Below are 12547 nucleotides of genomic sequence, written 5' to 3'. Positions count from 1 at the left end.
ACAGGCTACCAACATTTTCACAAACCTTGACACAACCTTCTCAACCTCTCTTAGACCTATGATTTGGGACCCTTTCTTTCAGGAATGCTGTGGACCTTTGACCTTCTGAATAGCCAACTCTACATAACTGCTCCTTCCCCCATCAATATAACTTATATTATAAAAAGGAACGGGGGATGGGGTAGCTTGGCCCTCACGCTATTGGAAAAGTACTTGAAATTCCTTGCATTCCTTTGCATTTAACAGCATGTTTACCTAATCACCGGCTTATTAGGATTAACACAAGTCATGCTTCAAGCTCATTTAGTGAAAACAAACTGACTCCTATAGACTCAGATTTTTCCTGATAACAGCCAAGGGTAAATTTCTAAGTAGTTCTCCTAATTTTTAGGAACGGTATTGGGAAAATATAAAGTTACAAACAAGCAAGTCTTTAGAATACATTAATTATATTCAATCTTGCCCATGGATCTGGATGTGGGCTGCCTGAGTTATGGACTACCCCTTTTCATTAAAGGGTTTCTCTACTAAAGTGACATGCCCACTAACCTGGTGATGAAAATAATAAATTATTATGGCCATCGCACAGAGTGATGGAGACCCTTAGGCTTTACATTCTGATGAAAATACAGCGCTGTTTTCTTAAATTACAAATTTAGCTTCAGAATCTTTCTTGTGCTTCATACAAGGTCATGTTCAATACATGTTTTTTAAACATTATATGCAAAGACTTTACTGAAGATATAACAGCAATCGTTACCTTATTTTAATAGCTTAATTCACTGCTGTATCCCTATAAGTCCTGTTTGAATAACTGAGTACTTGAGCTAGGTTGTTCCCAGTGACTTTGGAGCACCTCTAAAAATACTGAATGGCATACACTCAGATATTAGGTAAATATTTCTTTATTAAATGGTTAATTTCATAAATAAAATCTTTTCACTGAATATAAAATTAAACTCATTTACAAATTATTCCAGTATTACATTTCCCCTCCCTCCCAAAAGCTACATTTTGATAAATAAAAACATTCAGTCTTAAAACACCTGATTTCTGTTTGCAGTTTAGAGTGCAGATAGCTGCCTCTCACAGACACTCATGGAGTGTCCCCCTTCAGGAAGGAATGGAATGCCCTCCCATTTACTTTTGTCAAAGGACGAATAAAAGCTTTAAACTGTCCAACTAATCTTATTATCTCTTTTATGACTGTAGAACCCCAAAAGGAAAAAAGCCTAGAGAAAATATGCTTAGCAAATAATTTACAAACAGAAAACAGAAAGTCATCAACACCACAAGCTCCAAAATGAAGCAGTAACATGTGCTCCAATACTATGAAGCAAAGTATTCTCCAATCGTGGCTGCATTAGTGTCCATCTGCACCAGCACCCTTGGCAGTTTCGAAATACCTTAATGCTCCTCAAGAATGAGCAAGGAATCCCTTCTACAATGAGTCCCATCACCCACACCGCCCCCACCCATTTTCTCCATGATTCTGATTCTGACACTCTTCTCCCTTGTTTGTCTAGGTGTGCCCTGGAAACCCAGGTAGCATTTAGTCCCTAAATTTGTGAATGTCATTGAACAGCCTGTAGAAGGGAAATGCTGCTTCATTGGCATGCGGGCAGTTGTAGTTGCATTTGCAGGACTGGATCATCATGACGTTCTTGGAAAATGTCTCCCCATCTTCGCAGCGGAACCGCATCTTCACAGTCCTGGTCAGCTGGGGTGTGCAGCATCGGCCGTCCACGCAGGAACCGCAGTACTTCGGCCGGTATTTCTTCACACTCGAACATCCAGCGTAAGTAAACCTAACTGGTTCGGGGGATTTCTTGGTCTTGCTGCATTTCTTGCCCTTCTGTAAGAGACAGGAGAGAAGAAAAGTTAGGGGTGATATTTCTCTTTCTTCAAAAAGAGATTCACATCCCACCCCCCTGCCAGGCAACAGTCTACACATCCCTGAAGGAACTTACTTTCAGGCTGCTGTACACTGGCTGTCCACAAGGCCGCACCTCACAAATCCGAGTTTCTTTCACAAGGCGGCACTCGGGGTTGTCATTGGTAACTCGTGTGGAGATACCAGTTCCACAGGTCTTTGAGCACTGGGACCATGAAGTTGTTTGAACAATACATTTCTGGCCATGTAAAGGGTTGTATAGGATGCGAGGCTCCATTCCAAAAACTAGAGAGAGAAATAAGAGGGAAGACTTCTCAGAGGCATAGCCACACAAACAGGCTCAAGTACTCATTTCTACAAAGCTTCAGACCAAAAATGCATCTCAGTACAGTGTCTGAAGGGCTCAGTCTCCACTTACCAGGGAGCCGCTTCAGTGAGCTGCCTTTTCCAACTGCAATCAATTCATTGTTTCTCGTCAACTCCACCTCGGAGGCATCGAATCCCAGCTCCTTGCCCAGGAGGCCGTCCTGGTCGTCCATGGGGTCCTTGACACTATCCTCGTCACAGACCCACTCCTCGCAGCACTGCCCGGTAACTTTGACCAGCCGGGGGTTGGGACAGCCCAAGTTGGGGAGAGACAGTTCTTGGGGACACAGAGGAATGCAGCCCACGGCGCCATCAATACATGTGCACTGATGTTTACAGTTGGGCTGGAAACTTTCCCCGTTTTGGTAGATTCTGGAGTTATATTCACAGGGTCTGCCCTCTGACTGAGCTGCAAAGATCACCAAAAGAGAAAGGTAGAAGGGGATAAAGTTAAGATTCCAAACCACCGCCTGAAACTCATACATATTTTCTGCTGTTAAATTCAATTTATGGTAAAGTTCCCTACAATTCCCCGGAGACTCTAGACCAGAACAATAAGTTAGTCAGGAATCACTTTTCCGTATGCGCTTTCGTTGGGCCCAGACACACTGAATTGCATTCCAGACTGCTGAAATCATGTGCCTTTCTGCCAAGCTACCAACAACAAAGCATCACCATACATGGTCTCAAAATTACTAAACTTCTGGACTATGGGGACTAGTATTTTTTTTTAAAGGGGCCAAACCACAAGCATCTTACCTCTGCAGATCCCCTTCAGAGCGGTGGAGCTGGCGCCGAAGTTGCATTCCAGCCCCTTGGTGTGGTCGCAGGGCTGCGTTTTGCTGCAGTCCTCGTTGAGCTGCTTGGCGCAGACCTTACAGCAGCCACAGCCGTCCCGGACCAGCCCAACTCCCGGCGCGCACTTGGGCGCCTCCAGGGGGCAGTGGCAGGCGGCGGGGCAGGTGGAGAGCGCCTGGAAGTGGGAGAAGAAACGCGTGAAACTCGGCGCGGTGCGCAAGAGGGGCGCCGCGGCTGCTGTAGGAAAGGACGGGGGTCTCCGACCCTGTCGACAGGGAGCCTCTGACTTCGTCCAGCCGGGCCACCGCGGGAGGCTGCTCCCACCAAGAGGTCCCGACAAGTCTTTGGGGGGAGGAGGAGAGTGCTTAAAGAAACGGCTACCGCAAACGGCCGCGAACTTTTTATTTTATGTTTTCCTGCTGTGGGCAATCTGGGACCAGGGAAAGGGACTGACAGCGGACGGGGAATCGGTGGCAAAAGGAGAGTCCAACTCACCAGTCTGGTCAGGTGGAGAAGGGTGACGGCGAAGGCGAGCGCCTTGGCGATGCGGGAGCTCATTGTGGCGCGCAGGAGTAGCCCGGGGCGAGCGCGGCAACGAAGACGCCAACAAGTTGGTGCGCAGCGGCCAGGCCGTGCGCAGCCGGGTCGGGGTGGCGGCGCGGTGGACCCGGTGGGTAGGGAGGATAGGGCTGGGCGGCGGGCGGGTGTCTTTCGCTCGAGGTCCCGGCGGAGAAGACGCGGAGGGCGCGGACGCTGCTCAGGGGCGCTCTCTCTCGCGGTCTGCCCAGGCGCCCCGGAGCCCGCCTTTTATATGGGCCGGCGGAGGCGCCGCGTGTTGCAGTGACGTCGGCTCTGTCTGCGCGTTCCAGAATTCTCAAACATCTCAGGAATGCTGGTTGGCGCGGGCTGCTGCCAAGCGCCTCCCCTGGCTCCATTGCACCTTTGTGTGTGTGTGTGTGTGTGTGTGTGTGTGTGTGTGTGTGTGTGTGTCCCGTCAAGAAAACAGTTCGTTTTTTCCACCTTAAATGACTTCTGTTAGGAAGCGTTCTTTGGGGCGTGATGGTGGTGATGGTGGTTGGAGGGTCGCGAGGGGAGAGGGGGGCCAGTTCAGAACTTTGCCTGGACTGGGTGGGTGGGAGGACCTGAGAGGGAGGAACAAAAGTCGTTTTGTTTGGTGATGCGAGTTGACCGGGCACGGAAACCCTCACCCAGGAAGGCAGTGAGCTGTTTGCTTGTTTACAGCGAAGGTGAGAGGCAAGTTATCTGTTGAAAGAGTAGAACGTGGAAGAGGAGTGTGTCTCCGAGCCAGTAATATTTGTGGACTTCAAAGAGGCGTGTTCAGAACAAGTCCCAAAGCTTTGGCATGATGTTTATTAGCAAAATTCAGTGAATTGCAAATTAATACCCAGAGTGACATTTATGAATGAAAAGGCGAGGGGGGTGCGGGGGGGGGGGAACTTCCCCATCGTTTGGCAAATTCCCAGGCAGAGGTCTCCCCCACTCCTCCAGCCCTCCCCTTTTTTGGATATGTTGTACTTGTTTGTTTTTGGAGGTTCCCACTTTAGTTCCAGCCCACTGCCTGGGTTGGAAGTCCGAGAGGAAACGAATGCGGGGAGTTCTCCGGGAGGCTGACTTATACTTCCTCACGGATGCAGAAGACTGGGTAAGCCCTGCCCGCCTGCTTCCGCGAGCAGGAGGCTATGCTAACCAAGCAGCCAGCCAGAAGTGCAGGGGACCACCGTGGAGTGCTTTGGCCTGAAATCATCACCTGCAAAGACCGCAAGGCCAAACCAGATTCCAGTACCATTATGCCCTATGAATCTCTGGGAAAAGCAGATTCCTTCAAGCTGGACGTTTTGTGGGGTTTTTCACTCCTTTCCTAGGGACCACTGGAAGCCTCCCATTTTAAATGAATTGCAATGCCTTTCTCTCCAAGTACAGAAAAGAGATTTAGGATGTAATATTTTGTAGTAAAAATGTCAGCAGATTTTAAGATCCTGTTCTACCTGCAATACACTCAGTAGAAGACCCCACCGCAAGACAATTTACTTGAACATCACCAATACCGTTAGTGTGATTGATAAACTTTCCCTGCAAGTTTCAAAAACTTTTTGCATAATTTTAGTAACAATGATGTGAGACTCATATGCTCTAGGATAACTACTTATCCTTTTTAATGTTTAGGGCTGTTCAGACTTCATAATTTAGCAGTCTTGTTTAAAAAGGCCCTTAGTGCTAATGCTGACTTTCCTGATAAGCACAATGAGAAGCTGTCAGGATGAAAACACACTCCAGTGAAGAGAACCCTTGCAGGAAGGAGTTCAGTTTCATTCATTCCAAAGTGCCCTTTCATAAATGGAAGCAGCATTTGCTAGAGGGAGTGGGATTTCTAAAGCTCTGATGGAGGGTTAGGGTTGGGAGACTTTTCAAGACAATGGATTGTCAGGTGTTATGCAAATACACTGAGGAAAGTCTGGGCCCAACATGTACACAGGTTAATACATCAATTATTATTTACAAAACATTGTTTTTTCTGCCTTATCATTTCATTATTGTTTCCTTCTTAATGAAGTGATTGTGGGACGGGAGGGGGAAGGAGGGGTGTAGCCACAGTATGTGTTGAACAGAGGGAGATGGTAGAGAGAGAATGGAGAGGAGGGTTCCTGGCTTCTGTTGTGGCGTCTTTTCTATTTGACTTCATGGTTGTAAGTATTTCCAGATGGTGAATCAGACACCAGACGTAACAATATTTCCATATTTGGGTATAGCAGTAGCCTGCGTTTTTAACATTTTTCTGCCTCTGTTATCCAACCACAAAGCATTCTTGACAGCTTCAAATGTTGTTAAATATAGATTTAACTTCTCTTCCCAGAGCAGGAAATTCTTTGGAATTCCTTGTTTTTCACGCAATCTGTCTATCATGATTTAAAATAAAAGCACAGTGGATCATCCAACTGGCCGTATATACCTTAATTGGAGGTTGGGGATGGGGGACGGCAGAGATCCAGTCTGCCGCACTGCGTTCAAACACAAGCCATTCCAGAGATTCCTTTAAAGTCACATTAAAATTTTCTAACAAGGGTGTGTGGGTTTGTTTCTGGACTTCAACTGGGGAATCTTGAGGATGAGTTTGCCCCAGAGGAGAAATTTAGAGAACCTTACTGTCAGCTGCCCATTTAAAGCGGGGGTGTGTTGTGCGATGGGGGTGGGAGGTTGGAGCAACAGGGCCAGGAGGTGTGGGAGCGGGAGACACTAGAGTACCCTATGTGCACAGCCTCTCCATATACCATGTGCTGGTGCGCCTGCTAGTAATCGACGACATTAGGCAACAGAAACAGCGGGTCCTCAAGTCCTGCCCAAAGACCGTCCAGAAACCCAAGCCTCCGGTCGCCTTCTCGCCGCCTCCGCTGGGAGTTGCAGATCAGTTCAAGTTGACGGACAGGAGGCGAAATGTGCAAATGTTTATGGGTAAGTGTTGCTTCGGGTGCTAATTCTGTATGGCTCTTTTGCTAGTTTCTCCTTCACCCTCCCCATGCGGGTGCCCCAGGAGGAAATAAACGGGCTGCCTTGTTTCCTTGGGTTGCAATCCACGGAGAACGGGCTGCTTGTCTTCTGCAGCTCCTGGCTTCGGGCTGAGCGATGGGGACGTCTCTCACCCGCTGTTGCCAGGGAATTTTAGGTTACCTAATGAAGGGCTCACTGGCAGCAACCGAGAATAATAACGGTAAATCTGGCGACTCCGGTTTCCTAGCCCTAGGAAGGCTCTCAGACTAGAGTGCATCAGAGTCACCTGGAGGGCTAGTTAATGGTTCCTGGGTCCTACCCCAGAGTAGTTACATTTCTAACAAGTCCCCAGGTGATGGTGATGATGCTGGTCCGGAAATCACACCCTGAGAACCACTACCCTGGACGACCGGAGTGCCTGTAGTAGGGGGGTGTGTGTGTGTCTTCAGAGATACTCGCTTGCACACCCAATCTCACAACTTCACTCTTCATAGCCACCTTAATGAATAGAACTTATGATGTCTGCAAAAGACCAGCTTTAAAGTGGCGCCCCCGTACCATCCCATTTCTCTCCTCCACCCTTTCCCCACCCCTATCCCCTTGGCATGATAGCCAGGAGCTCCCCAGGAAGCTAGGATCCTGGTGGCGGCGGCAGGAACTGGGTGGCCGACGCGCGGAGAGGGCGGTCAGCTCCGGAACCCCTGCGAAGGGAGCGGACAGGGTCCGCACGGCGGGAGGGCGCCGGACCCGAGGCATCCGGACGCGCCTGCCCGGCTGCTACCGCCGCCCCCTGCCGGCCACCCCGCCCGCGCGCCCACAGTCACAGAGGTTGCCAGGACTCGAGGTTTCCGGCGGCGCGCGGCGCAGGACGCTTCCAACCCCGGCCCATATTTGGTGAAAGTCTTTCAAGACTCCGTCATCCAGCTTTGGGGGGCGGTGGCGACGGCGGCGGCGGTCCTGCGACCGGGCCGGGCAGCCTTGCGACTGCCGCGTTCCTGAAAAGTGTACCGCGGCCGCCCGCGCCCAGGCCTCCCTCCGCGCGGGACCCCGGAGCGTTGCGGGCGGCGGGGTAGATCCGCGCATTTCGATACCAGTCCACCCCTCTGAGGACCGAAGTCCGCCCTGTGCTGCGTGGGAGGCTGGCGCGGAGGGCGCCGAAGCCCAATTGTGTCACTTTTCCCGTCCACCCCACTGTTGACTCGTCCTCCCAGCGGGGCAGCGAGTTGCAGTGCTGTGCCAGACATAGAGGGTGCGCCCGGCGCGAGGGTGTGGGGCTGTGTGTGTGTGTGGAGGGGGGTGTTCGGAGGATGGCGTTTGCGTGGACACCAAGCGCACCCGAGAGCGGGACGTGGAACCGACTCTGAGGAAAAGCCCTGAAGGGCCTGGATGCCATTATCCCCAGAAGGGACACATGGTAGAGCTGGCTCTTCGGTTTCTCCTGGCCTCCCACGACCCCTTCCCCTCTTCCTCCTCGAGAAGTTCCGCCTGTGGGGAGCCCTGGATAGGAAGTCCTGGCTCTGCCATCAGTAGCCTGTGGCCTTGGGGATGCTGCCCATCCTCTCGGGACCTTGCCTGCTTCTCAGTAAACTGGGAAAGGAGGCAGCAAGTAGTAAAGCCAGAGCAGCTCCTTTCAGGGCCAAATTTCATGTCATCCCCTCTAATAATGACAGAAATTAACACATTATATAGGGTTCACATAGGTTGGGGCACCACTTTAAAATGCCTTCTATATATTGATTCGTTTAACTCTCAGATGCCCCACTGAAGCAGGTCCTTTTGGTGACACCATTTTCTATCTAAATGAAGAAATGGAGGCATGGAAGGTAAGTGACTAGCCAAAGGTGACTCACCTAGCCCGCAGCGAAACCGGATTTGGACCCAGATCATAAGGTCTCATACTTAACCACTGTGCTATACTGCCTGCTCTCTATCTCTTACCTCAGACATTCAGGCCCATACCCCTCTCCTGGAAATTTACCTTTATTTAACTCTATCACAGCTTATCCAGATAGTCTAGGTGAAATGCATCAGATATAAAAAAATAGTTGATAAATTAACTGAAGCTGTGCTAACTCCTGAGAATTGCCTAATGTACTGGCTCTTAGGAAGGAGGGAGAAAAGGAGTGTTGTATTTTAACAGAAAAGGTCTTAATGCATATACATTTATGGAGTGATCTTTAAGCACCTTGGCAGGCTGGTGGGGAAGATACTTAGGACCTCTGGGGTTCTTTTGACACCTCATAAGCCACATTGTTCAGGCAATCCCTACTTCTGGAATAAGGCTTGGCCTGGGGGGAATTGAATTTGTCACTGAGATAAAGGTTTCGGCATCACTTACTTGATGGTTCGTCAGTCTGGGTGTTCATTGTGGACCCAGTCTGTTTTTGTTGTTGGGTTATTTTTTGAAACATGGTCTAGCTCTGTCACCCAGGCTAGAGTGCAGTGGCATGATCTAGGCTCACCATAGCCTTGACCCCCTGGGCTCTTGACCTCAGCCTCCTGAGTAGCTGGGACTACAGGCACACGCCACCACACCCAGCTAATTTTTGTAGAGATGGGGTCTCCCCATGTTGCTCAGGCTGGTTTTAAACTCCTGGGCTCAAGTGTTCCATCCATCTCGGCCTCCCCAAGTGCTGGGATTGCAGGTGTGAGCCACTGCACCAGGCTCCCCATCTGTTTTTAACCTGTTTTCTCCCCACCTATGTTATAATTACTCATATATATATGTGTGTATATGTGTGTGTCTGTGTGTGTGTGTGTGTGTATATATATAATAGAGATGGGGTTTCACCATGTTGGCCAGGCTGGTCTCAAATTTCTGGCCTCAAGTGATCCACCCGCCTCGGCCTCCCAAAGTGCTGGGATTACAGGCATGAGCCATAGCGCCTGGCCTAATTACCCATATATTTGAGGTCCCTTTGTTTACCCTTCTCTGAATCCCAGACTTATTCAGAGTCTGTGATGTGTCATGGCACAGTGCTAGGTACTGGTGACATGAAAAAGAGGATTTTAATATTGCACATCCCCTGGAGGACTCTAAGGCATATTGCAGAAGTGGGTACATAAATGCTGTGTGGATACTTCACTGCCTGAGAGGAGTTAGGGGGAACAACTAATCTGGGGCTGAAAGGATGAACAGGAGTTGGATAGCAGGGCAGGACATTTGAGAGGAAGGGAACAGGGCCTTGACCAGGCGTAACAACCAGTCTGATGCGCTGGACCATAGCATAGGATTCCTTCTGAAAACTGGCAAGAGATGTCAGTTGGGACCATCTGTGAATGGCCTTGCTGTCATGACACTGGAACTTTGCAGAGTGAGCCATGTGAGCTTTTTGCCTAGGTTTCCTTGTCTATAAGATAACAGGACCAGGCGCAGTGGCTCATGCCTGTAATCCCAGCACTTTGGGAGGCCGAGGTGAGCGGATCACGAGGTCAGGAGATCGAGACCATCCTGGCTAACATTGTGAAACCCCATCTCTACTAAAAATACAAAAAAAAAAAAAAATTAGCCAGGCGTGGTGGCGGGCACCTGTAGTCCCAGTTACTCGGGAGGCTGAGGCAGGAGAATGGCGTGAACCCAAGAGGCGGAGCTTGCAGTGAGCCCAGATCATGCCACTGCACTCCAGCCTGGGCGACAGAGTGAGACTCCATCTCAAAAAAAAAAAAAAAAAGATAACTGGATTCTCCCAGCTTAGAGGACACACACTCAAGGGCCTGCCTGCACTTGCTAGATGTCAGCCAGGTAACACCATGCCATGCCTCAGGATTAGTGCTGGCTGATATTTGGCCTCAGCCTTGGGAACCATGGGGACACTGGGACCATCTATGAGGGGCTGAATGGATACTAGCTGAAAATGTAGGTTCACTGTTTGCCTATTTTCTCATTTTATTTTATTATTTATTTATTTTGAGAAGGAGTCTCATTCTGTTGCCCAGGTTGGAGTGTAGTGGCACGATCTCGGCTCACTGCAACCTCCACCTCCCAGGTCCAAGTGATCCTCCTGCCTCAGCACCACTAGTAACTAGTAGTAGCATGCACCACCACGCCCGGCTAATTTTTGTATTTTTAGTGGAGACAGGGTTTCACCATGTTGGCCAGGCTGGTCTCGAACTCTTGACCTCGTGATCTGCCCACCTTGGCCTCTCAAAGTGCTGGGATTGCAGGCATGAGCCACCGTACCTGGCCTATTTTCTCATTTTAAAAAGAGATACTAGAGATCTGGATTTTTATGTGAAGTCTTCAAAATTTTAAAATATTGGCATTTAATTACAATGGTAAAATGCCAACTAGGCTAATCCTTGGAAAACTCAAGAGGACAATGTTGATGGGTGCCAGTTGTGATCTCCGGACTGAATATCTCTAAGAATCTGTCCTGCTCCACCATTCTGTAACTCCCAGCCGCCTGTGAAATTGTAGGGAAAAGCACCCTGGGCTCCATTTAATTGTCAAGTTGACTAGACTTTTTTTGTTTAAGAATCAGGGCTGCTACTTAACTCTTGGTTGTAGGAATTTATATCCTATCAACAAAATTGGAATTGGTGGCTTTTTACAAATTTTCTGCTTCATCCACTCTCCAGCCACTACTCTGTCTCCCTCCTTCCTGCCCCTGAATTGATGTTGTAAGCAGCTGGCATCACCTTGGCAGTAGTATAGGAAACACTTTTTTAGGGCATCTGTATCCCATGGGAACTCTATCTGTTTATTTCCTTCACCTGGCATCTATCCACAGGAAGCCAGCGTTCCTAACTCCCTTACCTTACAGCACTTCTTGTTTTGTGATAACACAGAAACATTTTATTGGAAAGGACTGGAAGGCACCTTTCCCACCACACCCTGCAATCTATCTTCTAGAGATGATTGAGCAATATGAAATATAATAATTATAAGTCATTATCAAATGGGTTGGCTCCAGATTGAGAGAATCAGCAATTAACCTCTGCCTTTCATGTTTTATTTCTGGAGGTACCTGTCTCTTAACCGACCACTAACATCACACATAGCACATCCAGAATTTAGAAAGGATTTGCTCTGGGCACAGTAGGTGAGCACACAGATTCTACAGAGGGATTGAAGTGATTTATTTGTGACAAATTTTTGCAAGTCTTGGGGATTGAGTGTAAGGGAGTATTCAAGCAGTTGGACTTATGTGAAATAAAACATAAGACATATTTACTGCTCAGCCTGATGCCTGGCACATAGTAAGTGCTTAATAAATTACAATTATTCCTACTGCCAAGCACCACCATTATCTTCACTTTCACTACAATTAACATAGAATGAGCTAGTCTTATTATCTAGAGAATACTTTCTATTCTTTAGAACTCTAGTTATAAAATCAATAAAATTCTTTGGTATATGGTATATAGATGATGTGATTAAAAGGATCCATCCCGCCAGGTATTCTGGCTGCACTGAGACACCAGTGACTATCTAAAAAACCACTCAAATGGTCTTACCCCTCATGGCACTGGGACTTTGCCTACAGGCAGTGGTGAGCCATGTGAGGTTTTGCTTTGGTTTCCTCATCTACAAGATGATAGGACTGCAGCAGCTCAGGAGTGATGCACTCAAGTGCCCCAGGAATCAGAGTGGTAAAAAATGCCATGCCTGAGCGTTAGTGCCAGTGGACACTTGGCCTTAGCACTGGGGAGACATAGGGATAGTTGGAAGCATCTGTGGGGCCTGGGCTTTACCTACTGTTGGCTAAATAGTTAGTATACACAATGTCATCTGATCTTTATAAACAACTCTGTAGGGTATTTTATTTCCATTAAAAAGATGAGAAAATTGAAGCTTTGCTAGACGTCAGTAATTGGTACAAGGGGCCAGGGTTGTTAAGGTAGAGCGGAATACCTGTTTCAAAGACCATTCCTTTCAGGGAGAGCGTGGTATTTGTCCTTCATGAAATCTGCCTTAAAGTTCAGGAACTTACCTGCAACTTCTTGACTTCCCCTTAACAACTGACTGTGAATCTGTCACTTAAA

The 12547-nt window shown here is 48.5% G+C and overlaps 2 protein-coding genes across 4 annotated transcripts in view; one reads left to right on the top strand and one right to left on the bottom strand.

The window, feature by feature from the left end:
* Positions 1 to 887: 887 nt before the first annotated feature.
* Positions 888 to 3845, bottom strand: CYR61 (cysteine rich angiogenic inducer 61). 2 transcript variants are annotated; one of them, XM_025379718.1, is made up of 5 exons: positions 3554 to 3845; positions 3020 to 3233; positions 2313 to 2669; positions 1971 to 2179; positions 888 to 1855 (listed from the first exon to the last, which is right to left on the bottom strand). In XM_025379718.1, the coding sequence occupies exons 1-5, from the start codon at positions 3614 to 3616 to the stop codon at positions 1553 to 1555; spliced, it is 1146 nt and encodes a 381-aa protein (XP_025235503.1). In that variant the 5' UTR covers positions 3617 to 3845; the 3' UTR covers positions 888 to 1552. The 2 variants fall into 2 exon arrangements, with proteins under 2 accessions (XP_025235503.1, XP_025235512.1); XM_025379727.1 differs by having other exon boundaries at positions 888 to 1852.
* A 2272-nt stretch (positions 3846 to 6117) lies between these two features.
* The window catches only part of DDAH1 (dimethylarginine dimethylaminohydrolase 1), a 254705-nt gene continuing 248275 nt past the window's right edge, over positions 6118 to 12547 (top strand). For both annotated transcript variants that reach the window (XM_025377503.1, XM_025377516.1), the window contains exon 1: positions 6118 to 6526. In XM_025377503.1, coding sequence (XP_025233288.1) covers positions 6509 to 6526 — 18 coding nt within the window. In that variant the 5' untranslated portion in view covers positions 6118 to 6508. The remainder of the gene's footprint in view (positions 6527 to 12547) is intronic.

The sequence above is a fragment of the Theropithecus gelada genome, chromosome 1, assembly GCF_003255815.1.
Source record: "Theropithecus gelada isolate Dixy chromosome 1, Tgel_1.0, whole genome shotgun sequence".
NCBI lineage: Eukaryota > Metazoa > Chordata > Mammalia > Primates > Cercopithecidae > Theropithecus > Theropithecus gelada.
Note: the sequence above shows the minus strand (reverse complement) of the source record. Positions and strands in the feature narration are given on the sequence as shown.